At 37.4% G+C, this 22,883-nt stretch overlaps 1 protein-coding gene across 1 annotated transcript in view; it reads left to right on the forward strand.

Annotated features, from left to right (window-relative positions):
• Positions 1 to 22,005, forward strand: part of PREP (prolyl endopeptidase) — a 79,397-nt gene extending 57,392 nt beyond the window's left edge. The window contains exons 11-15 of the mRNA XM_063311610.1: positions 11,705 to 11,841; positions 15,927 to 16,021; positions 18,416 to 18,547; positions 19,629 to 19,785; positions 21,260 to 22,005. Of these exons, the coding sequence (XP_063167680.1) occupies positions 11,705 to 11,841; positions 15,927 to 16,021; positions 18,416 to 18,547; positions 19,629 to 19,785; positions 21,260 to 21,554 (816 nt within the window). The 3' untranslated portion in view covers positions 21,555 to 22,005. The remainder of the gene's footprint in view (positions 1 to 11,704; positions 11,842 to 15,926; positions 16,022 to 18,415; positions 18,548 to 19,628; positions 19,786 to 21,259) is intronic.
• The last annotated feature ends 878 nt before the right edge of the window (positions 22,006 to 22,883 follow it).

Below are 22,883 nucleotides of genomic sequence, written 5' to 3' on the forward strand. Positions count from 1 at the left end.
GTATTTGTTTCCAGTATTCTTTTGTTGACTTTCACATTTTTGTTGTAGATTGCCACATACTCTGTTTTACAATCTTACCTATTTGTGTCTGGAATGTGATTTCTCATCATACATATAATAGAGCAGAAGTCTGTACATTTCAGAAGTAGAAAAAAGCTCAAAGCCGTTGTTAAATGTTAGCACAACTACTGGTAAAGTCAACTAAGTATAGGATGAGTCAGAAATGAATGTAATTGGCAGACTTATTGGATAAATCATTTAAATGTCTTTCCATGCTATTACTGATCTTGCTATTGTTACTCATTGGGAGCAATAAATATACCAAAAGTGTTTTTTTTTTTAAATGTTCTAGTAAAGTTCATTATTGCCCTTGTGAAACAAGCAGATGATTCAGATGCTGCTGTTAAAGGGGAGACTAAGCGATTATTGTTTCCTGTATTTTTTCAAGTGTAGATCAGTGGGCTTCTAGCGATGAGACTTAATATTCAATTGCTTTGTCATCCTGCTAAGGATTATCATCCTAAATGTCATTCAGAGGCTTCCTTCTTCTTGCTCAGTTTTTTGAGAAAATAAATAACTTCCAGTTGACTAACTTTCCCTGTAGTGTGAAATAGCTGAGCTCCAAATCTTTAAAAAAATAAGCAAACTTTGTTTGGTTTACTTCTTAAAAACACATTCTGCATTGTCTTTCAGTCAGATGCTCTGGTTTATCTTAGAGCATCAAGATTCAGTAATAGATTGCAAACCTTGTGACATATACAAGCATAGACAAACACAGTGCTGCCATGTCCATGTGTGCTGAATATCTTCTCCAATTCTGGTTTGAATACCACCAAGACATTTTGGGTTTCTATCCTGAAAAACATTTTAATTGTGCTGATATTGCTTCCTGTTGAGCATGCCACTGTTTGTCCTGGCAGCTGCTTCTTCAAAACATTTTCTTTAACCCTAATTAATGCTGCTTTCTCCTTTGATGATGATTATAAATAATCCCATTCATCCATGATTATGCAGTGAAGAGAATGTTACCTGAGTCTCATGTAGCAAATCTGATTCAGGTGTTCTCTGAGAGTCAAGGTGATCTCTCTGAAGGGGTGAACATTTTCTGAAAGACTGCTGATCAGATATTTAGGAGAAGAAACTTTTTCTGTAAAGAGTTAAATTAGTTTCAGATCAATTCTTCTCTTATTCATTTCTTTATGGCTGGAATTCAATCTCATTTTCAACTTCTTGTTAGCCTTGAAAAATACAGTTGGGCTTTATAAGAACTTTTATATCTTATTTCCCCTGTACTGTTGGCCCGGGGACAACAAATAAGCATTCTTGGGAAGATGCTAACAATTGAGACATCCCAATGTTTCTTAAATTACTTTCTTATTCCTTCCTTCCTTTTGTTCTAAGACTTGTGATCATAGCTCTTCTGCTGAGTTCTCCTGTGATTTTAACTTATCATAGTAAGGATTCATATATCTTCAAACACAGTTTTATTCCATTTAGTTATTACATTTTTAGACCATCCAAAAATGAACTACAGTTGGCTGTGAAATTAAATATCACTGTGACTCAGCACGGTGTAAATGAGGTACAGCAAATCTCTGCTCCCTTTCCCCTCCCGCTGTGCAGGCAGGAATTTAAAAGCTTTGATAGGTATAGCTAATTAAAACCTTCAGTTCGAAACTGTATTTAAATACAGGCACTGGCAGCCTATGGGCCACATGATATCCCCAGATCATTTTTCTGTGACCGTTGGCATCCCCTATAACTCATTGTCGAAAGGGACACAGTCCGTCTGGCCTGCAGCAACTCATCATCAGCCCTGCCCACTCTGTCAATCTGTATCTAAAATTTTTGCTTACCTTCACTTCCTTTGTTTTGTTGTTCTACCTTTTGAGGTAAGTATTGATTTACATACTACCTCTCTGCCCATAATCATTGGTTTCTGTGCTTTATTCTGCCATTCTTTCCAGCTTTCTCACTGGCTTCATACATTATGTTAAGCCATAAGGTTTTTGTTTGGTTGGTTTATGATTATGTTCATGTTGTATGAACTCACCCATTCTGCCTTCAGTGTTGTGCAAGCTCAGCCAGTGGTGGTTTATTTAATAAACTGTAGTTAAGTAAGTAAGAACCCAGTTTTCATATATTTATATATTTGGACATATTACTCAACATCCATTCCTTTTCTCATCAAGTCTTAGTTTTTCAGTTTTTTCTCTCTCTCTGCTTTATTTGTAAAAGGAAAAAAAAATCTACTTTCAGTCAAGGTCATCTGCTGGTGATCATGGGCATATCCATGTAGCTTTCATAGCAGGGATACAGAAGTGAGTTAATATCTGAGTCTAAACTAGTACCCAAGTAGGTTATATATTCCCTGGTAGTCTCTTACCCAGAAGCTGTCTAGACTCTGCTTGGTTTCCAATCCCAGGCAAGTTGGTCAGATGTGGCCATCTTCTGAGGACTTTTTTTCATAGAAATGTGCTAATGATTTATATGGGTTGCTACGTTTGAATGAGTGACAGGAGAGGAGTGACTATGTGGATGTGGGTGAACTTTTTCCACATTGTTAGGTCCTTCTCCCTGGAAGTTTACCAGTTAGGGAATGTGGTCTTCAAATCAAAAAAGATTCCTTAGTTTATTGTGTAATTCAAAGGTGGCTGCTACCAATATCTTAAATAAAAATGGGATGTTTCTATGAAATACAGGGTAAATACCTTGTGCTTATGCAGTTTTTCTCACTGCAACAAGATAAGCTTTATCTACCAAATTTTACTTGTTTTACTTGTTTGATTAGCCTGACTTGCAGAATGAGTTGAATACTATTTTAATTTTAGATACCATACATATGTGCAATATACCAAAGATAGTTTGAACAGGATTTTCTAACAAACACTTACCTAGAAAAAAATATTTCCAGTGGCAAGTTTCAAGGCTGCCTGATAGATAATAAAACTGAAGTTCAAGGCTTCATTCCAAATGTGAATCCAGATGCTTTTATTAAGAGAGTCTTGAATGGTGGTGGATGTTCTAATCCATAATCCATTGATCTGACTGCATCCAAATTGTTTACAATATAGAAAATGGAAAAGGTACAAGGCACTGAAAGATACACAGTGGCAATTTAAAAGAAAGCTTGCTAATCTTTAAAGAACTGCATTACGTTGAATAATGATGTATTTTAAAATTTACTGTAAGTCACTGATTTCATCTTTACTCAAGGGAACAATGAAGTCCATTTTCAGCTCTCTGAAACAGAGCATTGGGAAAGAGTTTATGGAACAATAATTATATAAATAGATAGTTTTCACTCCTGTACGTTAACAATTCACGTTATTACTTCATGTAACACACAGGCACAAATTTTGTCATCTTAAATCTAGCTCCCAATTTCTATTTGAGAATTCAAAATACTTTTATGAAACTATTCTGCCTCACAAATGTGGTCAACAAATGGTACTATCCTAACACTTTACCACAGGGCAAATTAGGGTGTAACAGTTGTTGGGTTTCCCAGCAGGTGAGAAAAACATTCACCAAATTCCCTGCCCTCCCCGGCCCATGTAAGCTGTGGGAGGAGACAAATTTCAACAGATGGCTTAGACCAGGAACTCTATTAGCACTTCTGAGAGGTCCTGTACTGCCATTTTCTCTAGTAGTACAGAGAGGTCGTGGTCTACTGTTTTTTTCTAACTGTCTTGGTAGTATTAGCAAAGTAGACCAGGACCTCTCTAAAAATGTTCCTTTAGTAATCCTAGAATGTTGTTAGAGAGAATGGTAGATGAGGACCACCGTGTTTAGTGAGGTCTTGTTCTATTGCTTTCTCTAGTGATGTTGATGCTGCTGATATCATGTCAGTCCAGCAAGACAAACTAAAATGGCCATAGAGGGAAGACAGCAGTGACCAGACAGGAGAGGATGTGCCTGCTGCAGCTGAAAGCAGCCACCTAGAGATGAGATGATTCCTTTCCTGCTACAGTCTCTCAAAAATGGTGCCTATAGCAAGGCCTGTTGGGAAAAGATGGGAAATACTGTTTCCACATTGGAACATAAAAACTCAAAGTCAGTTGGCCTCAGCTATGGACTGAAAGGAAGGCTGTGTCATGTAGAGATGCTTCCAAGAACACTTAAGCAGGAAATTGTAATGCAGATTTTCATCTGCCACATCACTTAATTTGGCACAGAAAGAGGGTGATTCAGGGGCCGCAAAAAGGGAGTTGTGTAACCATATGCATTTCTAAGGCAGCAGGTTGCTATTACTGCAGATGTGGATCCATCTAGGTGAAACTGGTTGTTTTTGGTTTGGTTTGGTTTGGTTTGGTTTTTTTGCATAGTTACTCAGAACAAGTCACATTTCTCAAACTAGTTGTTTCTTAACTCCATGAAAAAGCAATACATCTTTAATATTCTCCACGTAACGTTTTCCCATTGCTAAAATGAATGATCACTAGTCATGTATGGTCTCCATTGTCTAAGACAGTGTTCCATTGTTCTTGCAGGCAGCAGGTACTTTAAAATCTGCTAAATAGACTGACAAGAAACCACTTTTCAGGGAAAGCAACCAAACATGCATTAGTTTTTGAAAGTAGGAAAGACAGATTTGACGAATTACTTCAAAAGCTTAATTGCTTCAATGTGCGTATCACAGTCTAAAATTGCATGACAAATCTAATCACTGATCTGAAACTGTTAAGGAAGTTATCTTAGAGTCATATAGTGGGCATTGCTGTTGGAAGCCTTGTGCTAAGTTGAGTGAAGAAAGTTGTGGGTGGGACCAGGGCCTAAAGTGGGCATGAATGGCCCCTTTTTCCTTTTTCTGACATACTCTTTCTCAAGCTGCAGGAAGAGACAGCTAGATCTTGCCAAAGGTCTGACCTGATTTCATACACAGGAGTTTTAAAATTGAAGCAAGGACCAGATGTGACCCAAGGGCTGCAGATATAATGTCTGAAGTTTATTTTAGGAAACTGAATGTGCATTTCAACTGAATTTTACTCTTTTGGTATATTGCGACTTCTGAATAGAAGGTTTGATTTGGTGGGATCATTTTATGGGTAGAAAAGCATATATGAATGAAATACATTCTTCTTGCACCCACCTTCTGTGCACCTACCAAAGTTGCACAGATGATTGAAAGACCTTCCAGAGAAGGTTTAATTCATGAGGGAGAGGGGAGGATGGAGAGGAGGAAAGAAAAGTCAAATCCCCTTACTTGATTGGAAGTATACAAGTGTACGGGTACCTTTAAGTATGTTCATCTTCAGATTGCATTTTTTAAGTAAAAATGTTGGATGTGAACAGTTCCTGAGATATTTATTGCTTGTGTATTGGCTTCATTTATATGAAAGTTTTGGAAAATATCACTAATCATTTTTTTCAATTACTTATGCTAAAATAATCACAGGTTCAACAAAACAAGGTATTTAAATTTAGGGTGTTTAAAAAAAACTGGATGCCTAATATTTCTGACCCATGTTTCATGCTGTTTAAAACTAGCTCAGTGTGCAAATGATAATGGTTGTTTCTAGTACAACTTGCAAAACTCTTTAAGCAAGCATTTGTTAGAAATCAGACCAATTGATTTTGTCAGAGACCTGTTTAGCTTTCTTCTAATTTGATATCAGTTTATAACTCCTCACTCTCACTTTTTTTGCTATCTGTAGGATTAGAAAGAGAAATTGATCAAATCCTAGCTGAAATTTTAATTTTTTATTGGAACAATTAGGTTCAAAATACAGGCAGAAACCAGGAACAATTCTTTCTTGTCTTTCCTTTCCATTTGTGTAATTCACAAAGGGCACCATTGATCTTGAATAATAATAGGTATTAACATGCCAGAGAAAAGCAGATTTGGTTGTGCCCAAATAAACCCAACTAGTCAAACACATTTCTCTTGCACACTGATAATTCCCCTCAACTCACTTTGTCAGTCTTATGTAACAATTCCATGCAAGATTGCTTTTTTTGCATATAATTTTTTTATTAAGGATTTTTATTACAGTAGTGAAAACTAATACAAACTGAAATTAAAGAAAGAAAAAAAGAATAGTAAAAAGAATAAAAAGTGCAAGAAAAAAGAAAGAATATGATAAATAAAAGGAAAAGAAATATGTAAAGAAGTGACTTCCAACTTTCATTACAAGTATAGACAAATTTAGTAATTCTTCACCTACTATAAGGTTACAGACAGATACCACTTCATCCCTTATCTATAAGCAAATCCATAAAACATCAACTTTTGAAAAGTCTGTAAAGAGTTGCCAAAACTTTGCAAAAAAAGTCTTATTTTAACCTTGATCAAATAAACTATATTCCTTCCTTTTATTTCTAACAGTCTTAATCTTTAGTTCATTCTAATATCGTTGTAGGATTTGATTTCTCTTCAGTTCTTCTTTTCCCATTGCACAGACTTCTTCAAGGGTTTAACAAGCCTCCTTTGTAGATCCAATAAGAAAACATTTTCCAGATCATTCTCTTGGTTGTCTTTTGTATTTCCTCTTTAATTTTAAAAACTTCAGCCAGTGTCTTTTGTATATCCAGTAAAGTGTCCTTTTCCAAATCATTCTCTTGGCCTGTTATTTGGAATTCCACTTTCAATTCTTTCTCTGTCTTGTCAGATAAAATTTGGTCCACAAATTTGGTCATTCCTTTATTGACATATTTTGGACATAAACTATTCATTAGATCAGACATCATTACTGACACTGTTGGTATTGTAGCTACTAATTTCTGGCTCCATTTTTCAACAATCTCCTTTCAAATGTCCAATGTTATGGTGTTTGTGTCATTTTGTAAGTCCCAATTAACAAACACCAATATAGCTGGCTTGTATTTTTTTTCCTTTTCTTAGAATCTTTAGTCCCATCTAGTGTCCAGTTTCTAAAATCATAAAGTTGCTTATCTTCATCATGAACCAAGATAGTCAAAATAACTCTGGTTCCCACGAGAAGCTATTCATTTTTTATAGTTAATTCCAAAATCTTATAATAAATGTCAATATTCCAAATTTAACTGGACCCTTAATCCATTTGTAACTTCCTCAGATAAAAATCTTATTTAGCTTTTTGCTGTGTATTTCAAATTCTTTAAGTTCTCAAGCGTGTAATTAATTTTTCTTTTGTTCAGAGTTGAAGTTAAACTCACCTGGTGATTTTTCAGACTTGTTCCTAAGGTCTCTAATAGCTTTAAGATGGTTAATAGGTAATTTCCAAAAGTGATTAGAAAGTGAGGCTTGTGAACTTAGTGTCCTTTAAAAGGCTCCACCATGGTTGCAAGCAAGATGGCTAATCCCTTTGTCTCCTGGCACTCAAATCCACAGAAGACCACTGTCCTGCAGTCTCTTCATGAGGAGCTGCTGTCTGGAGCACATGTGGGCTATCTCCTGTCCTCTCCTTATCTGGAGAGGTTCCAAAGAATGGTTTACTCACCAGTTCTTTGGTCTTTGTTGTGGTCATCGGCTCCACTTTCTCAGAGGCGACTTCAGTTTGTCATGCCTCCCCTGGAAGTCCCCATGCAAGATTGTTAATAATTCCATTATTAATGGACGGAATGGTCAGGCATTAAGAGCTACCTTAATGAAAGAAGTTTGCTTTAGTAATACCTTAAATGAGAGAGAATACCCTTTTATTTTAAAAGATACTCCTTCAACTTCCTATCAAATATAAGTAGAATTAAATGACTTCAAAAGTATTTGAGTAATTTATTCTGTCAGACTTTTTTTTCCATTTAATATTTTTTCAGGCTGAATAAAACTATTTCTTAAACTTGGTCAAGCAAGGATAATAATAAGAATAATAAAAGCTCCCTAATCCTTTTCCTTCACTGCTGGATTTGTCTGAACTTTTTTGAAAATTCTCTTTTTCTTCCATTTCTTTTTTTCCCTCCTGCCACCTGCTGGGTTTATTTGCTGCCAGGCTGCCAAATTCACTAACAAGGGTTATTTCTAAATGACTGGCTTCTGGCACTTGGCCTCGATCAGCATGACACTGCTTCTTGCCCCCTGAATGTGAAATGGGGAAATGAACTTTCTTAAAGGCTTCCTTGATTATTTATCCCGAGTCTTCTATTTTTCATAACAGCCTTGTTTGGCATAACTATGATATGACCCTTCATTATATTACACTGAAAGTTTAACAAGCCAGACATCATTAGCATAGCCTGTGTCTCTTTTACTCGAACAAATCAGCCCTAGGACCACCATGGGGATTCAGGGAAAAGTTAGTTGGCACTCAGTCTACACCTGAGTCCCACAGAGCAGACGTAAAGGCATTGGTTTATGCTGAATCTCCATTGTTACCCCAAAATTCCTTTCATCGGGTCAAATTAATCAGTATCTGTTCTTTGAAGGATTCATTCTTTTGATTTGTTAATGATCTCTTCTTACAAGTTTAGGTGTGTTCAGCTGCTCCTGGATATTTTAAGTAAAAAAATTAACCATCACCATATTGGAGTATGGTTAACAAGTTGCTAAAAAAATTGGATCCTGTTATCCAGGGGTAACTTTTGCCCAGCTGAGAATCTTTGGCTGCTATGCTGGAGCTACACTCTAGAAAGTAGTGTTTAGATCCAAGTCTAAAACTAAGAAGGGTGTCATACAGTATGTATTTAAAGGTAATTAAAATTAAGTGTGTATAATAATATAAAACATTACTTAAGCTTTAAACAGTTTATTCCCCCATTTTGTAACACTAAAAGTTATAATTTTAAAATTGTTGGTGGTTTCTGAGGGCTACAGTCAAGGCGCATGAGGCCCTAGGGTCTCAGTTTGCGCAGCTCTAGTGGAGGGTGAAGGTAGGTTAGGATCAGGAAGACTCACGTTCAAGTTCACCCCCAACCCAGAAGTTCGATGGGTGACTTTTGGCCAGTCTCTCTCTCTCAGCCCAGCCCAACTTTGTTTGCGGGAGAGACTGGTGCTGTTTAAGCCACGTTAAGTTCCTGGAGGAAAGGCAAGATGTAAGTCAGTGAACAAAAGAACCAGTGACTGTAGCTCATCAGAAATGTGTGCTCCTTTATGAAATATGGTAGCACTGAATAATTGGTATGTATCTCTCTAAGCTCCTATTTAAAAAATAAAGCTATTTTCTGATGACAGTTGTTGAGGTTTAAAATTAGGCTACCAGATTTTTCTCCCTCTTTGGACCTATTTGTTTCAGATTTTTCTTAATGTCCCCAAAATACTTCTTATTTTTGATAATATGAGAAGCTCCTTAAAGGGAGATTGAAGCAGGCACAATCTCAGTAGACTGACTTCTCTTTTTTTATTTATGTATTCCAGTTTATTACAGCTGCCCACTCCAGTAGACTTTAATATAATGTCTATCTAAAGAGGTAAATTAATTATTTGAACAGGAATGCCTGAGATTTTTTTTTAAAAAATCCCCAAAACATTAATAAGAGTAAATGTCAGGCTGCTTAAGTAAGCAATCTATGCAAGTTTTTCTTTAAAAGTCTAATGAAAATGAACTACTTTGAGGAGTTGGCCTGGATGATGTCTGGGTCACCTGTTATATGCAGTGCTAGCATAAATAAAAGATTATTTGGAATGTGGACAAAAACATATTCCAAGGTTGTAGTCCTTTCTCTGTCCCCCAGTTCAAATTAGAAACATCTTCTAATTTGAAATACCATAGTGTTTGGTGTTTAATTTTACCAACCATGGGCATGATAATAAATATACTTGTTAAATATCACATTTATCATACTCCTCCTGGAATTATCTTCTGGTTGCAAAAATAGCTTTTGCCTCATTTCTGCTGCCTTCAGTTTCTTTAGAGAACATTTTTTCTTACTTATTAAAAAAATCAGGGTAAACATTCCATGGTGCTGATTTTTAAAGCTTTGAATCATCTTTCACTGAACTGGTGCCCTCCATATTATTAGGGCTACAACTCCTTGAATTCCCAGTCAGGTGAGCCATTGGCAATGCTGGCTGGAAATTCTAGAAGAGGTAATCCCAACACCTCTGGGGAGTGTCATGTTGGGGAAGGTTCTCCATATGTGTGATCTGTATGTCACCAGATATTTCCCCACCTACCTACCCCCCATCTCTGCCCTTTTGGAAGCCCTGCACCCTGCCTTGTGGGGCAGCAAGCCCAGCCGTGCCGCACAAGGCCACCCATCCCGTCCCACCCAGGCAGAGCAAGGCCACCATAGCAAGCTCCGGCCTCCCCAGCCTGCATGCCTTCACCCAGCTGCCTCCTCTCCCAGGTCCCCACACTGACCTTTTGCCTGTTTCACCCAGCCACCATGGGCAAAGCAGAAGCTCCTGGCTGCCTTTGCTGAGTCCTTTTTGGATGCAGCTTCTCCAGCAAACGTTTCCTCCACGTGGCTCCCTTCAGAACATTGCCTTCCAAAGCTTACTCTGTCTTCTGAGCTCTGAGCTTTCCAAAGAGCTCTCCGAAGGCTCTGAGAAGATAGCATAAGCTTCCAAAGACAGTGTTCCGAAGGGAGCCACGTGGAGGAGATAGGTGTGGGGAGTTGAAGGCAGTGTTCAGGGCTGGGAGGAACCAAGCTCAGAATGGCTTGGATTGGGGTGGGTGCTCAGGCTAACGATGGGTAAAATTCACTTAACAATGGCAAGGGGAGTTGCTAGGATTGCCTTTGCTAAGCGATGCCATCTCGCTTTACAACCACATGGCTTAGTGATGGAAATTCTGGGCTCAATTACCGTCGTTAAGTAAAGACTACCTGTACTGCCTTAGCTTTATGAAGATCAGTATGAAAATCTTGTGTTTTTTAAACATATATAATATGAGTCAGCAATTGCATCATAGAAGTTCTAGGCACCTTAGCAGTGACAACCTCTCTATAGTGATTGATTTCTATCTTCTTAGGGCTTCTTCCTTTTCGCCTCCATGAATGCATTTGATGTAAACCTTGTTTTGTTTCCAAATTATCTATAAATGTTATAAAAGCCTTGCTGCATCAGGCTAAGAGACATCTAGTTCAGCACTCAATACTAGTAAAATGCCAATCAAATACTTTCAAGAAGACCCCAAAGCACCCTTTCCATTGCATTTCCCAGCAATCTTTAAAGTGTCCTTTCTATGATTCAGGAGGTAGCATAATGCCAGCTAGCTCTTTATAAACTGATCTTTCATGAATGTGTTCATTTCCATTTTAAAATGATCCCAATTCATTGTCCATTGCCTCATTTTATGGCCACATATTCCATATTAATAATTACCGTGATTATAAGAAACAAATCATTGTCTGGGAGTGTACATAAAACATTCTAGACCAGGCCTGGATAGCTGTGGCCTTTCAGATGTATAGACAGTTCCCAGCAGTCTTGGATAGCACGCCCAATATTGAAACATGCTGGTAATTTTTATTTGTAACATCTAGAGAGCCACAGCTTCTCCACTCCTTTTCTAGGATTATGGTATTGCCAAACTGTATCAGTAGCATGTGAAAAACAGACATTTCTGTTATGCTTATGACAAATGCGGATAGATGGCAACTTCTCTTCTGTGCTGATTTGGAACTTCCATATGAATTTGAGCATGCCAAGCTTAAATTTCTGTTCTACAGTCTGATCTAGGAAGAAAATTCTTATTTTTTTAAGCATTGCAGCAATCAAAATTTTATTCATTCCCCCTCCTTTCCCCTTTTGTTCAGGTAGAAGTGTACCTCAGACTAATATGCCTGAAAGAATACTCTAAGTATTCACATCATTCATAATTTTCTTCCCCTTTCCTTTCTGTCTCAGGTATTTTATCCAAGCAAAGATGGTACCAAGATACCAATGTTTATTATCCACAAAAAAGGAATCAAATTGGATGGGTCTCATCCTGCCTTCCTTTATGGTTATGGTGGCTTCAACATATCCATCACACCAAGTTATAGGTAAGTGGAAAGTTGGAAGTTTATGAAAAAATTATTGAAACCTGAAAATAGCACTGCAACTAGTGCACTGGCTGAAACTGAGCAAAGGTCCCTCAGCCATGGCTTCCACCTGCTGATCCAGTAGAAGCCATGAGTTCAGACGACCCCCCAAATCATGGACCTACTCCTTCAGGGCAGTGCACCCTTCTCCAGAGACAAAACATGGGGATGTAGAGCACGACTGATAGATAAACTGTCACTTCATCTTGCTACAGTTTAGTTTAGGCCTATACTCTTCAATCCAGAAAGCTTCCATGCTCCAGGACAGGACTTTGACAGCATCTTTGGCTGGCCTGCAGTTGCAATATACAGTCAGGTATAGTGTCAGCAGCATAGCCTCAAACCATCAGGTAACCTCCCCCAGAGACTTCATGTAGAGGTTAAATAGCAAGGGGGAGAACACTGACAGCTGGGGTACCTTGGTGCTGATTTCTCTCCCCCAACTTTCACCCAACTACCTGCTAAGGAAGAAGCAGAACCACTGGAGGACAGTGTCTCTGATCCCCACAGCCTGTCCAGAACAATGGCACAGTCAATGGTATTGAAGGCCACCAAAAGGTCCCAAAGGACCAGGACAGGGGCATTACTCTCATCCCAGTCTCAGCATAAGTCATCAACCAGAGCAACCAATACTGTCTCTATCCCATGTCTGTGCCTGAACCCTGACTGATAATGGATCCAGATAACCTACTGTTCAGGGTGCTACATAGTTGTCCCAAACCACCATTTCAATAATTTTCACTATAAAGATAAGTTGGAGATTGGGCAGTAGTTATATAATATCTCCAGGTCCAGGAGATATTAAGGAAGGGATGAATTAATGCCTTCTCAATGGCTGCTGGCATTGACACCTCGTGCAAAGAGGTGTTCACTCTCCTGGATCCAGGGAATCACCCTCCCCAAGCTACCTGAAAAATTCAGAAGGGGCAAGAATTCAGCCTACTGAAAAACACTCTTTTAAAATTTTTTGAGGGGGGAGAAATAAGTTCATCTGTTACCACTCATGCGTAATTCCTATTTAAACCTTATGTCTGTGCATCTATGTGTGTGCATTTATGTATGTATGTATGTCTGTGTGTACACACACACACACATGCATATGCATACATACACGCACAAACTTTGTTTTATCCTTTTTCGTTTGTTTTTTTTTAATTTAAAAGGATTTTTTTTCAAGATAATAACCATCCCTTTAGTATCTGTTGTGAATGTTTGAAATGTAAGGAGAAATCTTTGTTGTTGTTAATAATAATACGGAAAAGTATTCCAAAAGTCTTTCACTTAAACATACAGTAACTGCTCCTAATTGGTTTAACTGAGTTGAGTCCCAAAGCTTATTGCTAACATGACCACTTTGGCAGTTCCCAAGCTGCACACCCAAATCTGATTGAGCGTGTTCCTGGACAAGCCTGCAGTGGTGAAAGACAAGCAGTAGATCACATGACCTTCTTTCCTTCCATTCTACCTTTCACTTACACTTTTTAGACATTCGTTTTGCTGCAAATTCACTGACCACTGAGCTTCATGACCCTGATTGCCTCCTTCCTGCTGACTGATTGGCTGCCTTCCCTCCTCATAGATACCAGAGCATCTGCCTTTGTATTGCTTCTTTTTAAATCTTCCTATTACCCAATAATAATCTGTTTGGGGCCGGTGAGGTATTCTGCTGAGCCGACTGCATCACCTCCATTCTATTATCTTCTGCAGAAGGTATTACTGCAGCTTTTTTCCACAGCATGCCCTGACTTCATCTCTATACAGCATTCCGCCCCCGCCCCCCGTCCTTGTAGATTCTCTTGTAGATTCTTAATTCCACCATAGAACAGCATGGTATGCTTATGATTTAGTTCCTTTTATAAAGCTGTACTTCTTTGATATAAACCATCTGGATTTTGAGGAGCTGGGTGGCATGGAGGGCGGGAGGAAGGAAGATACACACACAGTTTCGGGAACAGATGACCTGGAAAATACTTGTACTCCACCAACATTCCATGTGTTTTCTTTCTACATGATATCTGTCCTCATTTTTTATTCTTGTTCTATGTCCCTTATACAGCACCAATCACTCAACCATAGACATATAGATACAACCTGACAGTAAACTCTAAATAAATGAGTCATACACCTGGAAGCAAGGAACAAGCTTTTTGTTCTAGGTGGACTTCAAAACACTTTCATAATCTTCAAGCTCCAGTTCTTTCAAACTTTCAAACTCTGAGCTCAGCTGGAGGATCAGAATGTATCTTTTTGTGTCAGCGTTACTATTTATTATATAAAGAATATTATATAAAGAATATGAGACATCAGTGTACATATCTCTTACGATGTGTGGAGGGTCCTTTTCTCGGCATCCTGTTTTACTTCAGGCATGCATAGAAGAGGAATGGCTCTCTCTCTCTGTAGCAGAGCCATTGAACAGAGAACTAATTACGGTAAAAGAAGAAACGAGCAAAATAGATCATATATATAAAACTTCTGAGATAGTCATGGTAGAAGGAGAGGATAGGTGCTGTATCATAATTTAACATAAACCTGTGGATGGCAGCTGGCTCTCTCTATAAAGTAGTATGTAGATAATACTGTTTAGGGAAAATATGGAATATTTTCCAGGGTGATTTGTATTTTTTTGGTATATTATTTTTACTCCCTCAACATTAGACTCCATTAATTTTCAATGGCATTTGACAGCAAGCTTTCTTCCTATCATTTTTCCTTTTGTGATCACTAATTGTAACTTGGTTAATAGTATTTAGAGATGATTAATGACTCCAACATCTTTGTAATTAGTTGCAGTTCTCTTGCTTTAATATGCTAACACTAAAAGAGTGTTGAGCTTTCCCTTCACCAGATCTGCTGGCGGGGTGCCGATGCAGACGCCCCAAGACCCCATTAGAAATCTTCAGTTATAAATATATGCAAACTCAGTCCTTTCTTTGAAATAAGTTGGAGAACAATCTAAAAATGAACAACCTATTATGGCAAGTCAGCGAGGCTTTGGAAGTGGCAGATCATCCCCACTTCAAGTCCCCCCCCAGCACTCTCAGAATCATTAATAGATATCATTTACAGATAAAACCAATAAAAATGCTAGTGACAAAGACAGCTAATGTGAACACCCAGGCTGACGAAGTGGTGAGGAGAAGAGAAGGAATTTTAAAATCTGATTAATTCTCACACAGGAAGATATTTTAGAATAGCATTGACTTTTACTTCAGAGATGCTTTTGTGCATATTTTCTAAAAGCTGCATTACTTTTATGCTTGATACGTCTAATTTATTTTTATTATCTGACAGGGATTCTTTTTTAAAAAATTAGACTTCCATTTATGTGAAACAGCATTCTAAGCTGAAAACAAGCTGTCCTAGGCAGCTTTTGCCCACATGTATTCAGGAATTCCAAAATGGTTATATAGATACAAAAATGGAATTCAGATTGCTAGAAGAGAGTTGGAATATTTAAATATACCTTGGGATTACTAAATTATAGTCAGTATCACATGAGCTACAGTAGTATTATGGGTTCTCCAGGTCTGGCAGTGTTGAGAAGGTAATAGAAATAAATCATTTATTAACAACCTTTAATAGAGTTGAATTGACTCTGGATAAGTAGGTAGGTAAAAATGCTTTCTTCTAAATTGAACATATTGAGGTAGTTTTCCTTTCTAACATCTTAGCTCAAGAGTATATTTACATAAATGAATTATTTCTATAAATGAAATATCAAGTTAGAAAACTTGAATAAGCTGCTGTGGATTTTCCATTTTATTTCTTTCATTGACTTTAGTTCAGTGCTGTGGAAGTGGGGATTGAAGTACATTTTTGGTCAGTGAGTTAGGTTTGCTGAATGAACCATGAAAAGATTTTTCATTCAGAAGAGCTCATTTGTTACAATATGTATGGTATCAGTTAAATTCTTTCTCCTTTATGTTAAAGCAGCAGGAAAATCCATATTCTTGCTACTGCTATATTTTAGCTCCAGCTGATTGAAAAGGCCATAAGTTAGATAAATTTAACTATTAATTGAGGTTGTGGTTGTTGTTTTACAGTGTATCAAGACTTATTTTTATAAGGCACCTAGGTGGTATTCTAGCTGTGGCTAATATCAGGGGAGGTGGCGAATATGGCGAGACCTGGCACAAAGGTAAGATTTCGTATTGCAGAAACATGTTGTTCAGTGGCAAGCTAATTTTGTGTAAATATGAAATGATGGTGGATCTACCTGCTGAATGATTACAGCTATCTCTCTGATTTCAGCTTTAATTCGTTTGGCTTACTATTCATTATTTCTTTTTTATGCTCTGGATAGTGTTCCATACCCTGAACTTTATGGAATGGGTATGGATATATAAACATCACTGTCACAAACTTATTTCAATCTCTTGCACTTCTTAATCCTTTCAAAAAATCTTATTCTCAACTGTATCTTTTTCAAAAGCTCTTTCAAAGAATGCTTGAAGAATATACACATTTCCCTCTTGCTTTTCATGTTGCTGTTTCATGACGTTTAGTATTCATTGTTTCTCTAATTTAAAGAGTTTACCAATAATTGGGAAAAGGGACCCAATGATTTTCAGAAATATAAAGCATTCATGCCAGCATTTTAATACCCCAGACAAAGTATTTTGTGATAACTGGAAATCAGCTGAAGAGCTTTAATGTGTGTTTTAGTAACAGTTACTTTGATCTGAGTGGTCTTTATTTCCCCATTTCCTGCCATAATTGGCATTGCAGACTGCATGTTGGTAGTAACTGACATCTGTTTGTTAATTTCAGTGGCAGCAATTTCTGATGGTGTGAGCTTAGTGCAGTGGTCTTAGATAGCATGGAAAGATTTGCGAGGTTGCACTACTGAAGGACAGGATGTCTCTGTTTTCCATGGTATATTCAGAGCTAAAGTTTCCCTCAAGTTGAATCTGTGGCAGGCTATAGGTACAGTATGTCCATGTTGAGCTTTTTAGCATCAGTGTAGACGTGGTTGGCCATTGTCCTTTCCCAAAATGTTTTCTTAAACCTTCCATTGTAGATACAGCTTTGGGGTTTCTAGATGATCTTCAGTTCAAATACTGTACTAGCCAGATCCAATCCTGCTTATTAGCTTATCTGAGATCACTCAAGGTCATCTCTGCTATGGCTTTTTCAGAGCCATATGTATTATATGTTCCTTTCAACCTTGGTTGCATTTTCTTTTGAATGTTTCATATACAGTATTACTGCAGTGTTTCTCAACCTTGGCAATTTTAAGACATGTAGACTTTAACTCCCAGAATTCCCCAGCCAGCATGGAGAAACACTGTATTACTGTATGATGGCAGTTCTAGAGTGCAAGGAGCTATCATTCATTCACCAGGGTTTTGAAATGCTATGAAGGATGTACTGAAATGGTTAAAGAATTTGAAGAGGTCACCTTTTCTATGGCCACTCAGATTTTGTATGATCATCAAGTTTTGTGCAAGCCAAAAGCAATAGCCCCTTAGAAAGAAACTTGATGCAACGTAACACTAAATGTTATGCACAAAGACTTAAATCCAAATAGTCCTGTGTGAATAGAATGGATTTCATTCACAAAAGGATCCTTCCCCCTTTGCACATTCCTTTATATTCAATCAGTCTGCCAGCAATAAATCTATCCTCACCTATGATTTGAACTTGGTTGAGGGGTCAAACCTGGTTTATATCATTTTGACCTGGATGGGCAAAGAGCAGGGAATTTCCCTCTTGGAAATGTACCCATCTGGGTTTGAAGGGTCACATCAGTCACAACCCCAAATTAAGAGAGGTGGAGTGATGATTATCATCCTGGAGTCTCTACAAATGACCAGGAGCCCTGAATCACAGATACACGAATGTGAGGCGCTATTTGCAAGGATAGGCTTAAGGGACAAGTTGCCCTGGCCTCCTTGTGGCACAGCTTAATTAATTAGTGCTTGGTTGGCTGTTTAAATTTTGTTCACTATAGTTGTTTTGAGCTGATTGGTGGGATAAAAGTGCCAGGTCTCAAAATGAAGATCCATGTGTTTGATACCAAGTTTCATGGTTCTTTTTTTTTTTTATTTGCTCATTTATCTGTTTCCCATCGATTTCTAAATTTTCACTGTCTTTAAAATGCTATGAAAAAAATGAAGACTGTAAACTTCCATTAAAAATCTAGGTAGACCTTTGTCAGGGCTGCTCATAGTCAGATTGCTCCATGTAAGGCTTTTAGATGAGATCAGTTATTTGGAACATTACCTAGAATAGTAGTGGAGTTTTATTTTGTCCTTTCCAGTCTTCAGCGTATGTATGCATTATTCAGAGCTTCTGAAAGCACTGAAGTTATTGGCAGAACCATCTTCTAATTCTTTTGTTGAGAGAGATCTCTATTGTCTTTTGTATTCCCAACTGCATAAATTATTTAAAATACTCATGGAACTGAAAAGTCATCCCAAGCTGTGCTTTTTGCACCTCCCTGCCTTGAGAGTGTTATTCTGAATCTGTGGGATCCAAAGTCTGTATGTGTTCTGAAGAAGTTAACTGGTTTGTTTTTCTATGTGTTTAGGTGGAATCTTGGCCAATAAGCAAAACTGTTTTGATGACTTCCAGTGTGCAGCTGAGTATCTTGCTCAAGAGGGATATACATCTTCAAAAAGGCTGACTATTAATGGAGGTTCAAATGGAGGTCTCTTAGTTGGTAAGATCAGGCTGTATGTTTCTCTGTTATTTGATTACCTTGGATGGATTTAATGCAAAGGCAGCATGAGTATGCAAAAGAGACTTAGGTTCTTAAAAGGCCATTTTTTTAAATTCACAAATGCACTAGTTAACAGAACCACAGAATTTGCTCTACATCTAGACATCATATAGATATGCAAACTGCCCATTTACACATCTGTCTGTATATAACCTATATGCATAATGTGCTGGCTAGAACCAGCTACACAAAGAATTCAGTACATAAAAAGGCTGGTTTTCCAACCTGGTGTTCTCCAGCTGTGTTAAACTATAGAACCCTAATCTTTCCAGGCAGGGACTGCCTGAGGATAATGAGATCTAAAGCCCAGCACATTTGGAGGGCACTGAGCTGAAAAAGGGTCTACTGGGAAAACACAATTTAAATTTGTTTCAAACTTAAGTGATTAGTAAGCATTGACTTCTGTACATTTTTGGTTGCCAGTTACTATTTTGTTGCCCTTCCTCTGTACCTGCTAACTGATGATCCAGAGGTGGACATTTTTGTGGTTGGGAATTGCCCTTACTGTGTTTTATAAAAATAAACAGCTGTAATAGGTGGGATGATGACATAAAGTGGGTTGTAGATGCATAATGCATAAAGTGGGATTTTCGGGGGTCCCCATTTTTTCTTGGAGTGGATGGGGTACTTTTTTAAAAAACTGGGAAGCTAGTTGGCCTTGCCTGGACCTTGAAAGAGCAAGAAAATGATACTCAGAAGTGTTTTCAGAAGGGGCTTAGGGGCTACAAGTTGCCTGCCTCTGTTCAAAACATGGAGGTTTCTTTTTGTTGTTTTATTAAACATTAGACATGATACGTTTTAATCTCATGTCGTGCTGCAAGTGTTCCAGTATCATATCCTGTTAGTTTTTAAAGAAAATTGCTGCTTCAATGTTAAAGCAACATTTGGTACCTCCTTACCATTTTCAAACACTATGTCTTCTTATTTGCTACATTTGAAGCTGTTCTATGGTAGATACTCACCAGTACTAATAGCTCCTTTAGCAATTAATACAACATGAGTATCTTTCCAACTTTTTCAGCTGCCTGTGCCAACCAGCGCCCAGATCTATTTGCCTGTGTTATTGCTCAGGTTGGAGTGATGGACATGCTAAAGTTCCACAAATTCACCATTGGCCATGCATGGACTACAGATTTTGGTTGCTCAGATGATAAAGAACAGTTTAGTTGGCTGATCAAGTAAGTAAAGAATAGTTCTCTGTTTACATACAGTATACTCTACTAGACTGCCGAATAACAATAATAAAGATGCTGCTTATTTTTCTATTTTGTTGCACAAAAGCTGAATATTATAAGGGTTTTTTAATGTGATTTAGTAGTATAAATTAAAAGAGGATGTATTCTGCAAATTAATAATATACTAGACCAGCCTTCCTAATCTCCCAAAACTCCAAGCCAGCTTTGGGAATAACACCCCAACGTATTTGAAGTTTGATAGTTTGGCAAACTCTCATCTACTACATAAATATATAAATGTTTTCTATATTCCCATTTTAGATACTTCTCTTATGAACTCAGAAGCCCTAGATTTTCCTGGATGTTTTATTTATTTATTTATCTATTTATCTATCAAATTTTTATCACCGCCCATCTCCCCCCACAAGGAGGGACTCTGCACGGTTCAAGTAGCATCTTGATATCTTGGCTTGACTGCATTTTCTTCAGCTGCGTAATATTCTTTTTAAGATTTGGTGACCAAAACTATACAGAATTCCACAACAGAGAGAAAACCTTATACAGAATCGTATAAGGCAGTTATGATTCCAGCAATTTGCTTATTTTTGATCCATATCCTGATAACCTCTAGCACTGAATTTGCTATTTTTTAACCTATGTTGATTGCACCAAGCAATCTGCCAATGCAGAAGGTTTTCCAGCTTTGTTCATGCTTCAAATCCATGCTGGAAGATTGAAGGAATACTGGGCATAGAGAGGATGGGATTCAGTGGGAAGAATTGTTCAGGAGCAGATGTTTGTTTGCATGTTATAGATGGCCATGTCCAGTTATTGTTTTTCTAGATGCAGCTATCCTGCTCCTCACCCATTCCGTAGATCTCTTGAAATAGAATGCAGCACTGTTTATCCATTTATCCATTTATTTATTTTATTTTATTTTTCAGATTTATATAGCTGCCCATGTCACAAACAAGCGACTCTGGGCAGCATACAAAGAGCTAAAAACAATCAATAAATACATTTAAAATATTAAAACCAACTAAAACAAAGAATAAAAGACGAAGGGATGTTAAAAATAAGGGAGCCATCTCACTAGTTCACCCATCCCCTGGGGTCCCCAGGCCTGCTGGCATAACCAAGTCTTGAGGGACCTCCAGAAGCTCAACAGCCATGGGGAGAAGGTTTCACAATGCAGGGGCTACAGCAGAAAAGAACCCCCACCTAGAACCCACCAAATGTAGCTCCCTAGGTGACGGAACCTGTACATACCCTACCTGCTGGATCTGGTCGGATGGGCAGATGAAATTGGGGAGAGGCGGACCCTCAAATAACATTCATTCATTCATTTATCCTGCCTTTATTATTTTTTTTAATAAATAACTCAAGGTGGCAAACATACCAAATACTCCTTCCTTTATATGGCTATTGATGACAAATAGGTGTTCACAAAGTACAAATGTATATATCTCTTCTGCAGATATTCTCCTCTTCACAATATCCAAGTACCAGAAGGTGATGGAGTCCAATATCCTGCGATTTTACTTCTTACAGCTGATCATGATGACCGAGTGGTGCCTCTTCATTCCCTGAAGTTCATTGCTTCTCTGCAGTATCTTGTAGGCCGAAGCCCCAAACAAAACAATCCATTACTAATTCATGTTGACACCAAGGCTGGTCATGGTGCAGGCAAACCAACAGCCAAAGTTATAGAGGAAGCATCTGACATGTATGCCTTTATAGCAAGATGCCTAAATCTTGAATGGATAGAATAGATCATTACTGTTTCAGTTAGAAATCAAGGGCTTTAACAACATTTTAAAACACTACACTTGGTGTAGTACTTACATTTAAGGATTGCCACTCCCAGCTTCCCATGGACTTGATATCCATCCTGCTTCTGTTCAGTGTTTACTTTGCTCCTCATTTTAGTTTCAGTCATACATTTTAAATAGCATGTTCTCATAAATAGGCAGATTGCAGATGATGCTATTCTGTGAATTCTTAAGAGTCGAAGTGTTGGTGATGATCATTCATACACAATGGTTTTAATGTAATTTTTCTCCTTGTCAACATATCTGGCTCACTTGTAATTAAATGTAAGTACTGTTCCAGTATAAGCTGTCAAGTTGTATTTTCTTCGCAGCCCCAGTAATCCCAAACATTGAGATTATTGCCAATGTTCCTCCATTAAAACAGATGTATTACAAACACTGAATAATTTTAGGCTTTGTGTGGGTTCTCTTTTGATTAATACACAGTAAAGAAATACTTTGTATATATTATTTCATGCATATATGCACATACACTTCTCGACTCTTAATGTGCATTATTTATGTTATGCATATACAAGTAACAAAACAATATTTAATCTTAATTTTTAAAAAAATAGAAAAGAGACAACCCCAAACTAAAAATAGAAACTAAAAAAGAAATTTTTAAAGATCTACCTGATATTTTATATTTACCAATATATTTATATTATTTATTATTTATATTATATATTATTTATAAATATATATTTATAATATATATTTACCAATCACTTATAATACACTAGTATAATATGATCAGTACAAAATATTATTATAAAATATCACAAAATATTTGCCGTAGTAATACATATTGTTGCATCCTTTGATTAGTAGAAAATATTGCCTTTTCCAAAACAGAGAGATCACACATTTCTGGCAACTACTTTTTGACATCTGGAATATATTCACATTTCCAATTTCTCAATATGATTCTTTTAGCCACCCCCCCTACTCAATACAACCATAATTCCTGGTAGACAGTCAAATTCCAAACCTTTGATATATTGTTTAACATTATATTAACATCTTTAACATTTAAAGGTTCTCCCATAAATCTGCTTATATACATTAATACACTATCCCCAAAAGTTACCCAGTGATCACATGACCATATCATATGGGTCAGTGAACCCTCAAATTCTTTATACCTTGAGCGTAGAAAATCCGACATCCATTCTTTCAAATGCCTTCTTTGGGGAGTCTAATATACCCTAAATACCTCTTTTTGATGAATCAACTTTAACCTCAAGATACTTGATACCATTTTAAGGACATGCATCCATTGATGTG

This window comes from Candoia aspera, chromosome 1 (assembly GCF_035149785.1).
Source record: "Candoia aspera isolate rCanAsp1 chromosome 1, rCanAsp1.hap2, whole genome shotgun sequence".
NCBI lineage: Eukaryota > Metazoa > Chordata > Lepidosauria > Squamata > Boidae > Candoia > Candoia aspera.